Below are 22624 nucleotides of genomic sequence, written 5' to 3'. Positions count from 1 at the left end.
TCGTAAACCAAAAAGTTTGCTCAGTCGTTCCTCAGTTCTTTTTGAAATAAATTCTAAGACATTGGCGTTCAAGCTTTATTCCGAATATAGTAGCAGAACGCAGAATAGTGGAACGATAAACAAAACCTTGTATGTTACACTTAGTTACGCAATTAACTTAAAATAGCGACATGGTAACGAAAACAAGAATGGATTAAATTAGCAAACGACCAAACGTGCATGTGAAGTGTCAAAATGAAACGAAGTAATTTGCCAAAATGCCGATTTTACTAAGGTAAGGTATACTGAAAAATCTCCGTGGTATAATTGATTAACTATAACAAACAAAATTTATATGAAAGGTAAAACCATGAGAAACAAAAAGTTTATTAGACAAAATAACATCAACATAAAAACATAACCAGATGAAAATGTGCTTGTTAAGGAAAATTGAAAGTGTTTTTTTTGTAAAGTACAACAGCTTGCTGTCATGTCTATGCCTTTCATCAATACCAAGGCAATGCCAAGCGATATAAAGGTATGCTATCAGACATTAAACTTCAGCAAATTGCTCGTAGTAACATAAACGTACATTCAGAAAGCAAAACTTCTTTAAAAACAAGCATATTGTCATTATCCATGCCTGCCAATTTGTGCCCTGCACAACGATTTCCCATTAAGTTCATCTGCAAATAGGATTATTGAAGGATTGAATGCGGAATTATTTTATAAATCAATAGGCTTGCTGCGACCACAACTAATTGGAATTCCATATACGGCAAACCGCAGTTCGTTTGATTCGTTAATGTGAAATAAATCAGCACTACAAATATGTAACACCCATGAAGAACTGATACAAGTAAACAAAACTATTTTCCTTTTTTATACAAAGTAAGGCCTACTGAAGCAAAATTTCTCAGTCCATATTGTTTGGGAACTTTGAGTTTAATGCTGTATTGGTAGACGAAGAACTTAAGGGAAACGATCATTACATGTATCTAGGTATTCATGAATTATCGCAGTGCAGTGAGCAAGACAGTGGGTCTGCTATGTAGCTACTTGACACAGTCTCGACAGTTATCTTGTCCAATGCCTTAAACGTAAGATGACTTTTGCGCTTCCTTGAGTATCCTCAATCTTGGCCCAAGAGGTATTCCGATATCACACAGTCGCCTTTCATCCATATAAGGGAGCTCCATCATTCCGATTCGTTCCGCCTCGAAGTTTTTAATGTATTTCTGTAGAAGAAAGAAACCGAATAAAAAGTTGCCAACATCATACACGCCAGATAAGTTGCCAGAAAATGTGAACATTATTAGTTATATTGTTTTTTCAAAGGCGTGTATGCGCATCCCTTGGCGCGCATTTATGTGTATGTTTGGTGTGTGTTCTTTTTACGTTAGGCCTACGCCATGTAAAAATAAATGTTATATTTGACCTATCAAAATTAGGCATATAATAAATCACTTCGCATTGCAAGTGAAAACCTAACTGACCGTATTGTACGGTTCAGATTGGGGATTTCCTGAAGTTCCCAACGCATCTCAACGCTTTTCGAGATGATGAGAAAGAGAAGTAGGCTACCTTTCTCGGCTTCCAGAAGACACCGTACCACAGTCATTTCGGCCTCCTCGTGTAAACTGATCGGCAGCCAAACGCCTACTTTGGGACTGTCAAACTGACAAGTACACACTTTTATTAAATGTATGTGAGTTATTGTTTTATATGTGGCACGATAATGCCTGATACGACCACATACGTAATCGTTTTGCAAATTACGTGGGTTCTTGCTTTAGTCGAGATACACCATTTTTACTATATTGTTCAATATCCAATAACCAACAAGTTAGGCTATGGCAGGGTTTTTGTGTTATAACAAGTGGTGAAAGTAAGCCGAAATTGTCCGGAACGGCGTCCCGGTAAAATAATTATTGCTGAGAAGGCATTCCCGTAAAATAGTTATTGTCCCAAAACTACATGTTTTGCCTAATCACATTGTTGCAAAACATATAAATTATATCGCAGAATGTTTCGAACCAAATAATCGAATAGTTGCGTCACGCAAATGCTCTGTCGCCAACTCCTCGAATACGATAGCCTCAGGTATTCTAACGGTTACTTGTTTTATTACGTCCCGTTAAAACGTAACTTTGTCATGCACCTCTAAAAATTGCCATGCATTTCGATAAGAACAAATTTAAAGCGTTTCGGCATGAATAGGTTACCATTCTGCTTTCATCCCTGGTTATCAATTTGCATGGAAAACATATTAAATGTAACTTTAACCGAGTAACAAGGTGGTGAAATATATATTATATTAAATAAATTGACCAACAGCCTTGTATAAATAAGTTTATAAAATGCAATAAGCCAATTACAAATTTATGGAGGGAGCTTTGAGCCCAAATATGGACTAGCTTGTTTCTGTGTTTGAAACAAGTGGTTTAAAAAAAAAAGTCCCAGTCAATTTATTTGAAAACTAATAAAAGTTCAAGTCTAGTATTTTGTTAGCAGGTCATGTACCTATTGGTCATTGGTTACCCAAGTCAAGTCCCAGTCATTACCATATCAAGTGAAGTCAAAGTCGGGTCATTTGCATAAAAATAAACTTGTAAAATTGGTGAACACTTTCAATTTCGACCAATATTTGTAAATTGAACCCACAGCACTTTAACATTTTTAGATATAACATTTGACTTTAATTATCCAATTTACCTATTTTTTTGTTAATTAAAGCTTTTCAACCTAAGCTTTTTGTCCAAATGACTCAAGTGAATAAAGTCATTTTAATACACTGACCAAAGTGAATAGTGGTTTAAAATAAACATTTATAGCTAAAAGAAGGGGGCCTTTTTTCTGAAGGATTCCTTTCAAGAGCGTGATTAATGAAGAAGAGTTTGTTAAATAAGCAAAAGAATATTTCACCTAAAGGTGATACCGAATGTTTCAGTTACAAAATTATGATTTAAATTACTGAACAAACAAAACAGAAGAAAAAACGCACCGCACTGGACAAACATGCATGCAATTCATGAAAAGCCATGGAATTAGAGATACAGTCTAATGTACAATTCTCGATTTTAAAAATCACCACCAAATATGAAGTTTTTCAAAACGTTTATCAATTAAACAACAGCTTTTGATTTAATAAGACGAAAGCAAATCAGATTCCAGCTAAATGCGTCACTTTTTTAAAAGACTCGATTTGTCATAGATTTCTGTAATCGTGTGGTCTGTGGCACGCTCCATGATTGAGCAAAAGCAGATATACTGCACAATACTAGTTGACCCACGAAGTCTGTTTATTTTTTTACGTTGTTGGGCCAACGGCAAATATAATCTTAAAAATGTTGTTTCATAATTTGTTATCAATAAGGTTTTAGACAATTGTGTGATATTTAACTTGTACAATCCAGGTCAAGTCTGTCCTGTATCACGTTTAAACCTCGCCGATAGAAACATGCATTGCATATACTTTAACTCAAATTTGTATTGAGTTATTTGTAAACTGGGATGTCGAGCGCTTTGTATGTGTTTCAAAATCTGTTTAACAAAACTCTCCATAGCTGCAAACCACTGCATTAGAAGAACTTGCATTATTTATCAAAGGAGTGCAATTAGGCAAACCACATCCTTTATTAGAGCAGTCAATCAGTCTAAATTAAGCTGGTGTGCTCGTTTGCCAAGCCTGGAAATTCACAAATTTTGCTGGCACATTTAAAGCAAAGTATTACTACTTAGGATTAGATCGTTTTCCAACGTTCATATTGTTAGTCAAAAAAATAGGTAAAAGCGTAATTTATGAAGAATGATACTACAGTTGAATTTAGGTCTCCTACAAAAAGTTATCGCACCTCTCAGAGCTTAAGGGTTCTGGTTTCATATCGTTACCAATATTGTTTTCATCGCGTTCAACCTCCGCGATTTTCACTTAATGAAAAACGATAATTATACGCAGCCAAGCGTCTAATGGGGTGAATCGATAAATGGACTCGTTCAACGGTAATGTTAAAAACGACGTTTTTTTATAAAAAAACACAAATAATACAACGTTGTTTAACGAGTAAAATATTGATATTGGGAAGTTTGGGAAGTGCAAATCAGGTTGTTTTTAATTTTTTAGATGTCTGTAATATATAGCATCTTTCAAATAATTGTTGTTTGACGGAATGGTTAAGGGATTTTACAAGCTAAACCCAGCTTTAACATCCCACATATAAGAATAAAGCCAGCGGTGATTGAACCAAGAAAGCAATTCAAGCATTTGAACCGTGAAAAACAAACCTGGTTTACGTGCGGCCGGACTCGGGAAGGTCGAACGGGCAGGTGGGGGAGCGACAGGCTGAGCCGGCAACAACATAAGCTGTCAGAAGGTGCACGAAAAATCGATGCCCTAAAAAATTTGAACGTACCTCGTAGCCCAGTTGCTTTAAAAATAGATGAAGCAGTGGAGGTTGCTCGCAAAAGAACTTAGCCAGCTTCGACAGTTTTGGCTGCTTCCCACCTTCACTTTTAAGGATAATCTGCGGTGGGTTCTTGCGTTGCTCATTGGCTGTTATCTGATGTGATCTAATCTGGAATACCAGAACATTTTTTATACGTTGGCCAAATAATTTAAGAGAACTGACTTTATGTGACACATTTCTGTATATAAAAAGTGGTAACGGTTGTTTTTTTTTTGTAGAAAACTACTTACTTCCTGAACCTGTTGACGGATTTGGTCCATTTCCCGTGACGTGGCGCTTTGATGACGTAATTCAGACGAGAGTTGAGCGAGGCTGCGTGCTAGTGTCACCACATGAGCTTCCAGCCTTGTAAATCGTTTATTTACCGATCTGCGAAACAACGAAGTTAATTGGATATTACCTTGTTTTATTGTGAAAAATTATAAATTATGCATATGAGCAAAAGCGCAGCTAAAAATAAAATCTAAGGTGGTTTTCAAACCTTGTAGGGAATTTCAAAAATCGAAGTTGAAGCACAAATGTGAACACATCTTTTTTTAAAAATGATGATAAACAATATACAGCGAACAACTAACAAACATAGTCACAACAAGAATAGCAATAAGATAAGCACGACGCACACACATACAATGATTTTAGCGCATTCCGCTGCAAGTCAGTTTGTATTGATCGGGTTTTTGTAAACAGGTAGGGCTTATCATGTAAAATCGATCAACGTAATTGTGGGTCGATCGATTAAGAATAAAACAAAAAGGGAAACGAAAGAAAGGACTCGTGAAAAAAGAATAAAACAAAAAGGGAAACGAAAGAAAGGACTCACGTGAATTTCATAAGTGTCAAAGCATGAAATTTTGATAAAATTAAAAGGCAACCTATAGTTACTGATAAATGTAATTTAGCATGCCACACGAAACTTGAAGACAATGTGGTCCTGATAGCATTTTATTCTGTGCCACCATTTACTCAAATATTAAAAAGGTAAACGTGAAAACTTTGGCGCGGTTGTTTTAAGCTTTAAGTTAGTACTATAAATGTTAACTTATATATTAAAGCGCTATATGTCGATAAACGTGAATGTTAGCAAACACAACCAGCACTACCATACATGATTGTGGTACGTTCAAGGTAAAAACTAAAATAAAATAGTTCTGAAAAACGCCAAGTAAAACTCAGAATTTATCAGACAATATTGGCAATTGTCTTGTGAAACTTTTTCTCAATATTTAAAAGCAATTTATCGAAACATGGATTGACAACAAGCGGGATGCCGTGAAACGGTAATACAATTCCATTACACTATATCGAACGTGACAGACTAATCGACTGCAATTAGTTTCCCGACAGCAACAGACAGGGGATGGCAGGGCAAATGCTTTTCAACTAAAAAGCTTGTCAATTGGCCACAGCTGCTACCGAAACAGCAATATTTATTCGTAGTTCTCATATTAAAAACAAAAATAAACCTTAGCAAATATATTTTAACGTATTAAAGTGGGTATCAATAAATTAATAATTCTCACGTAAGAAAATTTCAATGATTCGACTCGACTATTGACTACAATGATAGCTTGTTTAGACCAGATTGGTCCACGATTATAGCGCACTATATTTTTTGCAACATGTTTTGCGGCCACACGCAATAGGCTGATGTGTACACTTCGGAAGGCAATTCGTTTAATTTATGTAATGTTTTGGCTTTTATTGTACATTTTTGGAAAGTTCTATATAGTGGATGTATCACTGTGATAAACGGAATGTTAGGTTGATCAAGTTCATTCATAAAAGTGTCACCCAGGGTTCTTCTAAGAATAGCATATATAGATAGACATTTGTAGTCGGGCTGTAAAAAATGAAGCAACAAAGAAAAATTAATCTTATGCCCAATAAATTTTATAGACATTCCGTGTCACACAAAGTTTGCTTCGGGAATGCATAATTCATGTTTTTAAACAGAGAAACGTGGATCTGAAAATTATTGTCCGTTGATGTATAATTGACTCAACGAAAGTGCGTTGACAGAATCACGGTGACATCGTCAATTTTATAAGATTATCTCAAGTACTTTACTAAATAATGACTGATCCTAGATTGTCACAAAAGTCATAACATTTTGAGACAATTTATTCTTAACTTTTTTGTTGTTGTTTGAAGTACAAAAACAAAGTTGTATGTAACAGTCTATTCAGTGTATAAGCCTAGGAAATAAATGCCTAACTTTTAAGCAGTAAAGCAAAATGAAAAAGTGTTATACAACATCTTCGTTTTAGAAGCAAAAAGGTGTACGAAACATGTTTACGTACCTGTCGCTGCGTTTAAGAATATCAAACTCTATAAATCTACCCAATTTTTCGTTACATTTTGTTTGAAAACAATAAGTTGTCTGTGCCAACCGTGACACGTCAAAATGTGGTGAAAGCGATTTAAACGTTCATTGCCAGATGTATATCGAATTCAGTATGACCAACCATATCGATTTGGATCCATGGGCGTCATGAATATTTCATTTTTTTTATTTTATCGCCATTAGGCACTGACGCCGTTTAAATGCACAAAACTGCCCAAAGCTTGCTAGCACAGCCATAAAAACTTTCACGAAATAAATACTTCGAAAATTGTGCCAGACCGCGTTTAAAAGAACTAGCCTATGAACAAGAGAGTTTTACTTGTGTTTGAACGTCTAAGAATTTATTCAAAACGAACATACATGCCCGAATTTAACTTTGGCATACCCGAAACATACTGCACAAAATGTTTTTATTTGTTTTTTGTATTTTCATCTGTTTTATATGTTCTCACCTGATCTCCCGCGCATATCTTTCCCCGCCTCCTCCCGCCAAGAAAGAGCGTCGTCTTCTTCCAGACTTGCGTAGCGCGCCGCTGCACACGCTTGTAGTGGTCACAGATCTCACGCTAGACGTTTCACCCAGTTCCGATGGATCAATGGCAGTCCCTGGGTTTCTGTGGCGGCCAGACGCCAAACGCAAGGCTTTGTTTCAGGTTTAATTTTGGAAATTCAAAGAGGGAATAGCAGCACAGAACTATTTCTAACGTTGCTGATCGATTGCAAGTAATAATCGAACCGAGGAGCGGAAACACGCAGGACTAAAAAGCGAAGCTGTTTTATTTTAAATTTGAGTTTTTTTCGAAATATTTGATCAGCATTGCAACTCAGTTAAACTTGGTACATATACATCAAATCTTTTTAACACTGGAATATCCAGTTAACATTGTCTGAAGAACAGTTTTTTCAGTTAAAAATAAAACGTTAATGTCGTAAAAGTTGCTCACCCAACATAATACAATCCTTGTTGATGACCGTTTTCCATAAATCCATCTTGTTGCGACCAGTCCGTGGCTTCGCTATCGTCATAACGGCGCCGTTGACGATGTTTTTTGACCCGAAAACGCTCGTCCCCACTTTGGTTCTTCGGGTAAGAGCCCCTTCGAAAGGACGATGCTCCCCGTTGAATCTTGCTTGAAATAACCTGGACATTGATGTATTGGCATTTGAATATAGAAACGCGAGACGTTGCCCATGCTGGATTTTAATTATTTTAAACATTAATAAATTGTTAGTATTCATGGCAGGTACGACCGACGGACAACAAGTTCGAATGTTTTAAACACCATGCTATAACTTCCACGCCGTGTTGTTAAAAAGTCATTTTACAATGTTAAAGTAACAGTCAAGTCATTTGTAAATAGACTTAAGTCAAACTCAAGTCATTTTTGGAAGAACTTAAATCCAAGTCATTTTAAATAAAAACAAGTCAAGTCCATCCCAGTTAAGTCATAATTAGAGCAAGTCAATTTTAAATCTTGTCCTTGTCATCAAAATTAAACGGTAAACTACTATAATAGGTAAACTTATCCGTTTATGAGCAGTAACTTAACTAACAAAAAAACACAAAACGCAACATGTAGCTAGCAAATTGTTTTAGGTACAAAACTATAAATATCTCAATTTTATAACGAAAAATGCTTAATAAACTTAATTTTAACCCAAGTCATTGTCCAAAATACTTTGGACACGTCAAGTCAAGTCTTTTAAAACAGTGACTTAAGTACATTTAAGTTAAGTCATTCACTGAGTCATTACAACACTGGGTTTCACGCATAGCAATTTAAATATCACCTAAGTGTTGCAGTTGTTTAGGTTATGTATTAAAACTAGATTTACCACGTAAGACCATTGATTTGAACGTAGTAGGAATAACAAAGCCCATATGGAAAAAGGTAATATTAGGAGGAATATTCGAAACGTTCAATATGTTATCTACCTCTATATTTGGCTTTAAAAGCAAATACAATTATATATATGCTCGAGATTTAGTTCAACTACATAAAGCAAGAGTATTTGTTGCTGTCTAGATATTTTATTCCTATAGTTATTTATGGAACAAAACGAGTTGGGGTCGATTGCATTGTTTTCGTTATCCTGCCACCTAGCGGTTCTGAACTAGATCAAGAATAATATGACAAAACGAATAACTGTAGTCGCCTTTAGAGCACAATAGGCTTTTTAATGGCCGACAGCTCCATGAAAAATTCACGCAGTGTCACTCCATACATGGCTCTTGGTTTATGGGTAAAAGTCGAATTTAATTATTAATGTTCCTAATCGTGTTAGCCGTCAACGACAAGCACTAATTAGGCCACAGTTAAGCTTATACTCCATTAGACGTTATCTCAAGTAGATTACACAAACCCAGATACATCCTGAAAGGCATAAATAGGCGAGCAATGAAAAAATTGTCCTGAAATCAACGCTTGTAAAATCGTGTGGTTTAAATCGAACTGAATCATTGGCCAGGATAAAAATTTAATTACGAATTTCCTCTGTTGCTTTAGGTGCTTAAACGTCCTGTCGTCAACAGCGGCAAGGAACAACGTCATACAATCCTGTGGCAGGTGTTTTCGACATACACATTAGAGTGATTCGAGTTTGCTTTCGAAGGCGTTGGGGAAACAAAATCACAAACGTACATTTCGCTGGACCAAGGGCGACATCGTGCACATGACACCACAACAACCTACCGACTGTACGTACAGGTGCCGGTTTCGTTTAAATATTTAGTTTTAAAATTTACTTCAGAGTAGTGGACTACGAAGTTACGCCAGGTCGGATTTTCACAAAACAAAATTCAAAGTGGAAAACAGAAGCACAACGTTACGAAAATATATTCAATTTTATAATATTATTTGCCCTTGGCCTTCAAATGGCGGTTTGCGAACAACTAAAATTAATTGTGATATCAGTTTTACAACGTAAACGACCAAGAAAGGTCGGCAATTACATAAAAAGTTTAGTTGATTTTAAGTTTACATCAAGTTTGTCGTGGTACCACCACAACATAGGAAAGAAAAAATATTTGTTCGCCATATTTTTTCACCAGGTTCGTTTTTTTTTCAATAGAAACGTAACGAATGATGAAGTTAGTATGGATACACAAAGTGTAAACGATTTTCCTCCGCGAACTCTGGGAAAGAATAGAAAGGCGATTTTCTATGAAAACATTTATGTGGCTATGTACAACAATATACCATTTATTATTTGATAAAGGCTACGTAAAAAGTTTAATCCTGCGATTCTTAAATTACTGTACCATGTGAACAACCATTATTTAACTGCCCTCACCTTAGTATGAAGCTTTTGCGTGACGCTTTTAGCTTTTACTTCACTCAGCGCGCTTTCGGTTGGAGATAGCTCCGCGGCGACACCGCTGTTTGAATTAGGATTTAGGTTCGCCGGTTGATTCTGTTTTTCTAAACAAGACAACAAAACTTTAGGTCCAATAGGAAACAAGTCCAGCAACAGTTAAAGCATTGTATTCTACATTCTGTTCTTACGGATTATGTTTTTAAATGTGCAGTGACATATTAGGCTACTGAAACTTTTACATACAGGGTTGTGCAAAATTTATTGCCAAACCAACACAAATTACAACAAAATTTTAATAACAACCGTTTAGTTGAGTTAGTGTAAGCGCAGCAACATGGATTATCTCACAAAATTGCATTATCTTACCTTTAGCTTCGGACTTCGACCTTCTAAGATACCCGTGTAATGAGTGCATGGAGGCTTGCATGTTCGACTCGCAGTCTTTACCTACAAGCAAGACCGTTTCTTCCACCTTTTCTCCTTGTATCTCGCCATGGTTCTCATCATCTTCTGGAAAGGAAAGAGGAGGAAGTATAGGAGTACTCGAACGTGACCAAACTTCCTTTCTCGGGAAACTCTTGTTTGGTGAGGGGGAAGAGTTTGTGATGTTTGCCTCTTCGCTAAGAATTGAAGAATCAAAGTCGAAAACGGAGGCTTCTGGTTCTAAAACTGTTCCACTGTCACGGTCGTCACTTTTCCGAATTTCTTTATCGTCACCCTGCGACGGTTTCGTTGACGGTGACCTCCTGATGTCTCCCTTTGTGAGTTTGGAACTTTGGAGTGAATCGCTGCTAACGGTGTGGTGAACCGCACGTCGAAAGCTAAAGTTTTGCTGCGGATAATGAGCCGCCTGGTTAGCGACATGATTATTATCACTACCCGATGTAACATTTGGTTTTGCCATGGGAGGTTTGTGCGTCGGCGAATGATTAACTTGTACTCGACTGGCGTCATTGGCGTCTTTATCTGGCGAATGCCAAGCCATGTTGATGGTCTTTCGGGTTACATAATCGTTGCGCTGAGAATTAGACGCACGTGGTTGGTGGTTGTTCACAGTTTTTACACAAGTTGGCTGGTAAGCAGGGGCGACCAGCCGAATATTAAGTCCTTGTGATTTTCCATCGACATTTAGCGCCATTCGGGGTTCGGAATTTTCGTGCTGAAAACACAGTGATCTCCGGCTAGGTGCCACCGCTGGGGTCATTCTGCCAGTGGTTTCTCGGACATTCTCTCTACCAGGTGAATGTTGCAGCCGTTGCCCGTGGGGAGTATCCAGTGACGAGTAACAATGACTATTCCTTGTAGTTTCGGCCGATGCTGTTGCAGTTCGAACTCGTTGGGCAACCTATGATCAAAATATTAAAGTTTTTATAATGTTAATATTGAATTAATATTTACACTCGCTTGTGGGGCGAGTGTCTACCAATCACCACTCGCCAGAACAATATTACACTCGCTAAAATTGTCGGCATAGTTTGGTCGAAAGTTTTTCAGTTCTCAATTACGTATAAAGGGTTATCTCTTGTTACTGCATGTAGCGAGCAAATTATACTCTACTTTGGTAACTAAATAGAGTATGGAAATAGATAAAAATGGGACGTTAAACAAAAGCAAACTTGCTACACGATAAGTTAGTATATTGACCGACTTTGTGGAAATTTGCAGAAATGCAGGTGTATAGTATTGCCTTTTATCCATTTTTAAGGGACCCTAACCAATAAATGCTGAGAATTTTTGTTATACAATTTCCACGAAAAACACTTTTCTGAGAAATATTACAAAAAATGAGTTTCTTAAACACGGCATATATTCGGTTTCAACTAGACCTAGAGCCAACCTTATTGTTCACCGGTTTATTGTATTGGATGCATAGTACTTGGTTACCGCTATTTAGAAAATCTGCATTCTGGGTTGTTGGACGTGACATTTAAAAAACCTTACTCTGTAAACGTTTATTTAATTCTTTGTTGTAGGGAGCTGAGAGTATAACATCCTAATTCTGTATTTCAATACCCATGACCACTGACCAGTGTTGGTCTATGTGCTGGAAACGTTTTTAATTTAAAATAAAATAAAAATATTTTTTTACTGTGTCCTGCACCAAATTGTAAGATAACAAAAGAGCCGTAAACGCTAAAAACGTTCAAAAACATAAAAAGTCAACACCCACGTCTTGATACTTAGGAGGTTCCTGGATTTTGTTCCAGTTTTCATCTTGTTTGAAATTGGGAGGGACAGCATTCGCACATCTATTTATTTGCTGAAGCGGCGAAGAATGGTTTCGTGTGACTTTAAAGCTGGTGTTACTTTGCTGAAAATACAAAGCTGGTGTTACTTTTGCTGAAAAACAAATTTAACGTTTAAAATAAAGTAATTTATGTACTAATGGATATTAAGTAAAAACATTCATATACACAATGTGTACAATCCGTGACCAACCCTAGGATCCACATTGGCCTATATCAGGGATGACCAACCTTTTAGCTGAAAGGGCCGCATTGCCACTTTAAACATTTCGATGGGCCGCTAAACCTATACAATTAATGGTGCGACGTCATAAGTTACGTCATATCGTGACGTCATAAAACAATTTAACTTATAAACACCCGCTCTTGGAGAGTGAACTCGTCTACAAGTATGCAAGTGAATCTTGGCCATCGGCAGTATGTAAACTTGAGTTTACATGCCGTATCATGCCATGGTACGACACCTTTGAGCTAATAAACTTCCTTAAAACGGTCCGCAAAAACACACATCTTGCTTAACAGTGATGAGTACACAAGATTAGGCCTACATTAAATACTGCGCGTTCTACACGTTTTGATTATAGTCGAAACCATTGTGTTTTAAGTGGTGGGCCTCACGTCAACATCAGGCGGGCCGCAATGCCTATACGATGACGGCAGACATTATATAGCAAACCATGATACCTTCAAAATAGATCACCGAAATCGGTCGGCCTAATCAGGATTTTCGTGCGAGCATGGCAATGCAAGAAGAACAACTATAGCCTGCTTATACGGGCTGCTGACCCCCGTCAACTAGCTCCCACTGAGTAGGCAGAGTAACGGTCCCGCTTTGACCGGAGTTTGTGAGTTCGAAGCAGGCTGATTGTTTTTTCTAGCCTGGTTTTGCTTGCACGAAAATCCTAATGAGGCCGACTAATTTAGGTAAGCCTTTCTGACGGCATTAATGTATAGGCCTACTATATAACGTGTGCCGTTATCGTTGGTCAGTACGACTTCAGGAAGGTTTTATCGCGGATGATACACATTGTGTTGAATGCTCCCAATACAGGCTGTTTATCCCCTTCAACCATATTCCACTGATCATGCGTACGGTCCGGGTTGGACCGGATTTCGTGAGTTTAAACATTACCGCAGGTTAGGTTTTTCTAGCCTGGCCTTGCTTGTACGAGAAGTCCCATTAACCCCACTGATTTCGGTATGCCTTTCCGAAGGCAGCATGTGTACTAATCGATAGTATTTTGCCTTTTAACAACAAGTACAGACTTACGGTGCGATTAACAAGCACGTATTCTCCCCTGGCATTCTTTTGTACTAGCCGGTCACCATTAAGAAGCGGCTGCTGTCCAGTACTACTCGTTGCGACAGGTCCGGTGGATGGTTGGCGAGGTGGCCTTGCGTAATCTTGGTTGTAAGGGCTAGGGGTTTTATTAAGACAACGACGAGGGCACTGCAAAAAGGGAGAAAACAAAGTTCAAAAGAAAGCCAGTTGTTTATTTTGTTTAGCTCATAATATAGTTTAGATGAGAGGTAGCCAACCAGTTAGAGTACATTTAAGCAGATCATTATATTTTCGGAAGGCGTTGACATGATAACAACCCTACGCCATAAAATAGGTCTCGCGTGTAAATATCCAACGGAAATCAAGCATAAACAAATTGAATGGTAGGGTCAAGAGCGCATCAACGACATGGCGTTTATGCTAAAAAGATTTCGCAAAACGGGTAATATTTTAAAGTGAAACGAGTTTTTCGCGCGAAAATTTTTTGCGTAGTTAAAATAGGTAACGAAATAACCACACGACAATTAATACTCGTCATTAAAAAAAAACGTAGGAGTAGCATGCAGCTCGCGAGCCGCAGTTTGGCTCGAGCACTGAGCAGTGCTCCGCAACTGGTGTGCAGCGACATTGACGAAGGTGGGTTGCCTGGGTTTTATGGATGCTTTGGAAATCGAATTTGAAAATATTTTTTTTTTCAACTACCAGAAACTACGTGGCCTAAGAGCATATGTTATTTTATTAGCCAGTTGCACTTTTGGGGTTTTTATTATGACCGAAGAGACCATCCTTGTGACGTTCCGTGACGTAAGCTCTAAAATATGAATAGGGGACACAAAGTGTTGAGAGCTAATAGAAGGGGAAAAGAACCTATTAAGGGTTTGGCTAAACTTAGCGTGTAGCCTGTAAATATTTACTTTCTAGTCAGTTAAATTCCTACTTTTCGTTTCATTATAATTTCATATTCATGTTGCGTGACGTTTCGTATCGTATTTTTGCAGGGTGACACAAGTTGTAAAAAAACGCTTGGTAGTGGGACCACTTATGAAAGGTTTAGAACCACAGCCCTAGTTGATTAATTTCTGTTCTCACGAAAAGTTCTGACACTATACGCCAAACACTTTTATTTTTATTAAACTTCGAAATGGCCCTATATATTCATAACATGCTGAAACCATTGATATTTAAACAAAGTAAAAAACAACTCTAAAATATCGTACTTTTCTTTTTTTTTTGTACTAATCTAAAATATCGTTCTTTTCTTATTTTGTTTATCAAAACTTTAGTAAGAGGTGGCAAAAAACGATTCAACAAATATGATATATATCCTTGTTTTACATGAAAGGTAATCTAGAGTTAAAATAACAGTACCTATCTTAAAACAAAAGTTCAACAAAAGTTAATACCGACCCAACTTGAAATACCTGCATTATGTTTTTCTCATCTGGTCCCTCGGTGTCGCTGTTTAGCAAGTTTCGAAGTCTTTCTTCGATTGTAAGATTGTTTCCAGACGACCCTTTCTTCTAAAACGATAATCCAATTTTTATAAGTTTTTTTAATTTTAAGCCTGCAAACAACAGAAAGGTTCTGCCATACAAAACGGTTTTACCACAACAGACCTGTGTTACAAGTGTATATCAGTAAATATCCTATTAGATATAAATATGCATCCTATTCTGTGCTTTTCAAACAAAATCCTTTTTTTAAGTTACTACGATACTGTCGTAATGTGTGTTTGCCGATGCAGGTATAAAATGTAAGGTATTTTAGTGTTGTTCAACATTTTAGAGTAGTAATTCTTAGACTTTAAGCGGCCCAAATCATAAATATTTTGCGGCACATTTGTAACAGAAAAAACATTAACAATAGAGTGAGTTTACAATCGCGCTTAGAACACGACAAACTAAATGTAAATGTTTTAATATGATAAATTTTGTACAGAATTGTGCGTATATCAGTCTTAAATGCTTAAATGCATGCCTATTAAAACAAATAACTTATTTCAAAAAATTACCAAAAGTTTCACGGAACACAATCTCTCGCACAGTTTGGAATCATGCACTATGTTAGATAATTTCGAAAAAAGATAATCTTATTTCGGAGAATTATCGAACGTGTATTTTTATGCTTAACCTACAGAAAAGATGGCGTTTACTCGCGATTTTTTCTAATTAAGGTCATCCTGTACATCCTGTAAAAAGTGATCAACACTAAAAGAAACCGGCTGCCCGGTGATTTCCAGTCACGAAAATTAAGCGTTAGTCAATCTCTAAGTAAAAGCGCACAAAATAGGCTCAACTTTAGACGAAAAACGAGCAAAGGCTGCTTACTTTACTGGGAAGGTGAAATGTGAAGTTCACACGGTAGTTGGTTGTAGATTGGTCTTATCTATCACTTTGCCCGGCGTAACCCATTAAAAATACACTTTCGATTTGATACTGTGCGATACCCTTTACTTGACTGATTTAAAGAAATTGATCACACAACGGCTAAGAAAAGAATGACGAACTGTTTAATTTAGTCATGATTTTATTTTGCCGTTTTTTTAAGGATATTTTTTTGACTAACCTTAAGCAACAACTTTGAACTGCACCCTGGCAGTAAGAATCGTATTAGTATAGTAATCTGTTCAACGTATTTATCAAAAAATAGACAACCCTTTAAACAGATATGCTCTTTTTCAAACAAATAGGAAATATATAACTTCTCCTGGTAAACGAATCACTAAGGTACATGTCCGACGAAACTGTCGACGGGAACTGGGTACTAACGAAACGAAACGTATAATCTGATTGTATGAGTATGACTACATGGTTTGGTCGAGTTTGGGTTACGGCACAAATGAATAGCAGAATGGAATGTTTTTGAATGAGTAAACGATTAATTTCAATTGTTAGGTGAAAGCACCAATTAAAGCATAGTAGATAACAAGGCGAGCGCGATCTGAAAAACACCATACCATTGTCACCAAACAATAAAAACAATTAAATGCCATTATGTTGAGAACCAAGGGATACGAGCGAAGGGAGGATAACTTTGATACAGCAAAGCCAGCGCTGAATTTTTGCTCACCACCTAATACATTGCAAATTATTTTTATAAATTATAATTTGTTTGTTTTGCAATAAAGGCAGCAAAACGAAAAGCAGAAAAACGAAAAGGTAATACATTTCAAAAACGCTATACTTATGAGGTGTTTTTTTATGCACGGTATAGCGGTCGCATTTTTTTGAAAATAACGCTGATTTAACTTTTTCTAAAAATCCTTGTATAGAAATGTTAAAAAAGATTTTGGAGTTCACATATTATTTAGGCTTATAATTGACATTTTGAACTTGAAAGTGGACTATTACCAATCTCAGTGAGACAGACCGATAACATATTATAGCAGGGGTTCTTAAACTGCGGGCGCGCCTCCCTAGGGGGGCGCGAAGTGTTTGAAAGGGGGGCGTGAAGGACTGTCCGAGAAAAACGTCTCTTTTTATTTATTTAAAATTAAAGTTTATTAACACGATGTCTCTTTTTAACTACTTTGTTTTTGTCGTGACTAACATACATTAGTTTATTTTCATCACTTAATCTATACGGCAAGTAAATCGTGGACCGTTACAAATTCATCCTCTCGCGGCATTAGCCCAGTCGTATTTTCTGTTGTCACATATTCCTAATAATGTCTCTTTTAATTCTAATGTTGTAACCTCAAAAATGTCACTACGTTTTCGTTTGCTTTCATTTGATATAGTTGTGTAACAAAAAAACAACCCTTTGAAAACTCAAAAGTGAAGTTTGCAGATCGCAATGACCTGCTGCTACTTGGCTTTTCCTCAACAAATTTTGCACGTTCTGCTACCGTTTTCGTTGGTCTTCAATTGTCTTTTTTACGCGTTTTATGAACCTTATCTCCTGGCTCAACTTGCAATGGGGAACACCCGTTAATGGCAGCTTGAAAGATTCCTTTGCAACCTTTATTTATCAATGTTACAACATCACATTTATTCTCAAAAACGTTGTCGCATATACACACTTTCAGCCAACTAAAAGCAACTAATTACCAAATAAACTTTATATAGGCGTTTATCAGGGACGTCTACAACAGCAAATGAACTAGAGTACTAGACTTGTCTGTTTTTTGCACAAAATATCTTGATCTTGCATATATCGGACTCCAGCCATAAGACCAAAATAAGAACAACACCAACGTCGGAATAAAACACACTTCAGTATAAAATCAAAATAGCACTAATACCTAATAGTTGTAATACAAAAAAAATCGGATTAAGACCTAAGCCCGTCGGAATAACACCAAAATGGCCTATACAACATTTTAGCTAGCCCCAAACCCCATCCCTAGAACAACACTAACTCCCCTAATAATTTCATCCCCAACCCATTTTCGAACCCCACCCATTACCAACCAATAACCCCAAACAGCCAAAAAATCTGGTGCCAAAACAGCGGCTGCCAAAACAGCGGCTATTTAAACTGGGGCGCCCAAACGTCGACACCAGAACGCAGAACGGCTTATGCCAGACCCATGGCCCCCATCGTCCAATACCCCTTTCCTTATAGTTTGAGACGTTTTTTGGCATATTAGGCCATATTCCGATAAATTTAGAATTTATTCCGAGGTTTATGTCATATTTAGACGATTAAGTTTTTATTTTGTTTCAGATATTACGGGATATTTGGCTTTATTATGTCGTTGGTCTTAATACTGTGGTTTCATAGATTATTCTGCTTTAGGTTTTATTGCTTTTTAGGTCTTATTGTGTGTTCCCCATATACCTTTATTTGCGTTAGTCAATGTGACGTCATAAGAGCATTCTATGTTTAGACACCTAGGACCTATAGGTAGGCTACATACAACATTCGATAGGTGAATATATATTTCGAAAGAAAGCAATCTGGCTATAATAGAAGACTATTTACCAAAGCATTTATGTAATACTGTTTCCTAAATTTCCTATTACCCTAAAGTTTACAGTGATAATGTCATGCCGGCGACCGGCGGAAAAACTTTCATATTTATTATAAGAGATATGGGCTATCATAATATTTTATAAAGTACACCGAAAGCCATCGCAGACTCACCGAATCTGCCAATTGATGCAAGCAATTTTAAAAAGCCTTTAAATCAAAACACAAATGGATTAAATGTTGTTTAATTCACACAACTATTAGCAAATTGGTTGAGATTTGTGGTGTATATTTCTATTACGTATGCATTTTACCAGTTCGTTTGCACTGTAAGCCATAAGCAACACGATTGAATCTGTTTTTACAGTACGGATTCTCCACCTAGCTTTAGAGTTTGGTTTCCTTAGCTATTTATAAAATAAAGCCCTAAATCCTACTTGCTGTTGAGACTGTTCCATTTTGTAACGTGGGTCTAAAGTTACCGGCCGGTACGAGTGGACAACCTGGCCATTTAACTTTGCCTCTGAAGACGGCGAGGTCGATTGAAAGGCCTTCTCGCGAATGGCTTGCGATAGGCCAAAGATAAGACGACGGCCATCCCGGGTATGTGTGACGTTTGGTGCTTGTTCCTTTTGCTGTAGACGTGACTGTTGTTCAGCCTGGACAATAAGATCCTACGTTAAACGGCGGTATCAGGTGTTTCTTCCACATCAACTTGCTTTTGGCGCAACAAGTTTAACAAATAACAGTACCAATAACAATAATTTTCAATAGTCGAACATTTTTATTCCGATAGCCATACTCCATATCTATTTTCCAAAAAGTATCGCGATCTGGCCGGATACCAAATGGTCATTACTATACCAAACAAGCAGAAGAACCGATATAACCCTGGTACGGTATCGGACAAATACCGATAATATTACCGGGCATCGAATTTTGGTTCCGATCCTACCTTATCGGACAAACCTGTTCTTCGTACTTAGTAGGTTTTTTATCAGTTAAACCAGCGGTTTCCAAACTGGGGTCCGCGGACCAAATGGGGTCCGTACAGCAGTTTCAGAGTCTATGTTTTAAATTAAACATTATCTGTCATCATTATTGTCTTTAGTTATGCTTTATTATTCGATCATATAGCGTGTATTATAATGTCTCTTGTGACATCATAAAGCTTCTATTGTATGCTGTGTATTACCTGTTATCAGCGAATCGTTCGCGTTAGTTAGAAAGTTGTTACTTTTGAAAGAATCGTGACTGCACTAACAAGAAACATGGGTAAACTAACGCTTGAATTTTTATAGGGCATATCAAAATAATTGCAACGAGTCCACCAGGTTTCTTGTTAGTGCAGTCACGATTCTTTCAAAAGTAACAACTTTCTAACTAACGCGAACGATTCGCTGATAACAGGTAAAACAAATATCAAAATAATTGCAACGAGTCCACCAGGAAAAAAATTTGGAAAAGTTTGGGAACCGCTGAGTTAAACCTAAGTGTAGAACCCTATATTGTAGGCAAAAAAGCTATCAAGTTAAAAAATCTAAGTTATTCGTATAAACGTGTTATACTCAGTAAAGCATAGCGACTCAGTATACAATATCTCAGTTGTATTAACTCACGTAGGCCTAGACATGACGTCATAAAGTTTTTATAAAAAAAATAAAAAAAGGTAACTCAGTCAAACGAGAGGGAGCTTTTGTAATCACTAATCAGTAAAGGCCGTTATTATAAGTTTAAAACATAAATATAAATAATCGAATATACTACTAGGGTATCTATTCTAAATATTCAGTATTTCATTTTAGGGTGGCTATTCACAGGGAGGTATCACAAATTATTTTTTTAATATTTATCACACAAAAAGCGACGTCATGACACAAGCAACTTAAAAAAGGAACTATGCCCAAATGTACCATGCCCAGTCGAACTTAAAAAATCCAATACAACACAGGTTCGCCAACTAGAGGTTTGCGCCCCTGCTTTCGGCCACGCGAACAATAAAGGGCTTGCGAGTAGACCTAATAATTTTCCCAGAAAGTGTTATATTTATATAAATTGCTCATTTCATGAGCAAATATAAAGATAAAAAAAGCACAATATCAAACTGAGTTGTACATTACTTTAACATGCGTGCAGAACGATTAAGTCACTGAAAATGTTTTGCTCATCTCAATAAAAAAGGGTCGTGGATTAAAAACATTGAAAAGCCTTGCATACCAATATACTTTAAGGTTCACTTCGCAAAAGTGCGGAGGAAACGAAGTGATATTTATTTGTACCCATTAATGGGATATGTCTTCATGCAGTAAAAAAATGGAAGTAGACTCTGCGTCTCTATGGCCACCCCTGTGTTTTAACTATAACTATACGTAACATTTATAAAATTCATTATCCAAACAGAACCACAAAGGTTATAAAACAAATCTAAAATAACTTTATTCAAAAAGAGCAGAAAACTATAGTTAAGCGAAATGCATTATCAGTTCTGCTTAAAAACTTATTCAAATAGAATTCCAATTTGAATAAGATTTTTTTATAATTCCCCTCTGTATTTGACTAAATTTCTTACCGCAGATTTGCGATCTCGCGCCGATGCAACCATGACAACAGCAATGGAATGCTTGTAATGAGACACAGAAGAATTTCCACGACGAACTGTTGTTTCAGAGACAGCACATGTTGAGCAGGAATACTTGATAAGAACACCTTGCAAGTGCTATACACCTCCCAACTATTCTCCGTACATTATCCGCCCTCGTCTGTCCATTGGTTGTTAACAGATTACAAATGTACCTCTAATGCTCTCCCATGCTACTCACTATGGAATAAGAAAACGGTATACTTTTTGGTCTACGTTAAAGCTATCGAATTTAAAGCTTCGCACCAGGCGAGCGAAGCTAGTGCGATATGTTGTCTGGTTTACTGGTATTCTTTGAATTGGTTGCAAGCTTTATCACATGCTTGACCCATAATTGCATTATTTATAAGGACTGTATGCCTAATAAGATAAATCGGACTGCATGCTTAATAAGATAATAATCAAAGCTATTGCAATAATTAAAAACAAATTAAACACACAGCATGCCCCTTGTTGAAAAAAGATGTACATTTAACAAAATTATATAAAAAAAAACAATAAACTGCAAAATTCAGCAAACTGAACTACCAAACTGAAGCTCTTAGAATGGCCGCATTTATTTAGCTAAAACCCTCATTATTCAAGTAAGGCTTCAAAAGACATAGGCTTCAAAACATAAGGTTTATTTCCTATTACAATGTGAACGCCTTTCTTTACATGGGCAATACGTCACGTAGCGTCAGGCAGATTTCCAAGTTCAGAATGCATTGTTCTCCCAACTCTCGTATAAAGCAGAGACGGTCTGTCTGTGGCGATTATTCTATTTTACAACACAAAGCGCCCGAAATCTGTTGGGACAAAGCATTTTATCGCAGTAAATATTTTGCGACTGTCCAGTAAAAAACTTGATAATATCTCTTAGCGTATGGTTTTAATTTGCTTTTATAACAAACGACACTTTTCACGCTATACATTTATTAAGTAAAACTATCAGACATTTAACCCTCGAAACTTTCCTATAGCCTACAATCAAGAGAATATAAATGTTAGTTAAATTAAAAGACTTCAGTAAAAATTACATCTAAATTCTTTCACCTGGGTAGCTAATCCATATTTCGTGTCAAGACGATTTAATCATGATTGGAGAAAGTCGCGAAATAGGATTATTTCCTTTACGTAATAAGCAAGTCAGTGGAAAGTTGTCATTAAAGCGACAGTGACAATGGCGCATTTGACGTTGAAACTCGCACTCGATCATTATAGAGAGACGGATGTTACGCACATTACGCATAAACATTTTATGCCTGTCCACCGTGAACCATTGGCGAAGACAAAACTCACCAAGACCTATCGAATAAAAATCCAACCGGCAGTAACTGTTGTTGTTTCATTTTAGAATGACAAGATCCGGCTTCACCATAAGTTTTCGCCAGCCTCGTATATAAAAGGCCCGATGCTCACTCTACGGCTTTGAGTGCTATTGATTTTCCCTTAAGA

The 22624-nt window shown here is 36.9% G+C and overlaps 1 protein-coding gene across 1 annotated transcript; it reads right to left on the bottom strand.

The window, feature by feature from the left end:
* Positions 1–124: 124 nt before the first annotated feature.
* Positions 125–21151, bottom strand: LOC146140523 (uncharacterized). Its single transcript, XM_083392643.1, has 12 exons — positions 21119–21151; positions 19032–19196; positions 15057–15155; positions 13624–13803; positions 12278–12418; positions 10474–11452; positions 10084–10211; positions 7762–7930; positions 7242–7431; positions 4676–4814; positions 4392–4553; positions 125–1217 (listed from the first exon to the last, which is right to left on the bottom strand). Exons 1-12 carry the CDS (start codon positions 21149–21151, stop codon positions 1074–1076), a joined length of 2529 nt encoding a protein of 842 aa, XP_083248769.1. The 3' UTR covers positions 125–1073.
* Between the last annotated feature and the right edge of the window lie 1473 nt (positions 21152–22624).

The sequence above is a fragment of the Ascidiella aspersa genome, chromosome 6 (assembly GCF_963924565.1).
Source record: "Ascidiella aspersa chromosome 6, kaAscAspe10.2, whole genome shotgun sequence".
NCBI lineage: Eukaryota > Metazoa > Chordata > Ascidiacea > Phlebobranchia > Ascidiidae > Ascidiella > Ascidiella aspersa.
This window is presented reverse-complemented; position numbering and strand designations above follow the sequence as displayed.

Bases quoted from the DNA above. Each gene is read 5' to 3' on its own strand.
- LOC146140523 (XM_083392643.1), bottom strand. From the start codon at position 21,151: ATGGTTGCATCGGCGCGAGATCGCAAATCTGCG. The intron at 15,156-19,031 runs GTAACTTTAGAC...TTATCGTTTTAG, and splicing joins TTGTCCACTCGTACCGGCCG to AAGAAAGGGTCGTCTGGAAA. The intron at 7,432-7,761 runs GTCATCAACAAG...CCTGAAACAAAG, and splicing joins AGATGGATTTATGGAAAACG to CCTTGCGTTTGGCGTCTGGC.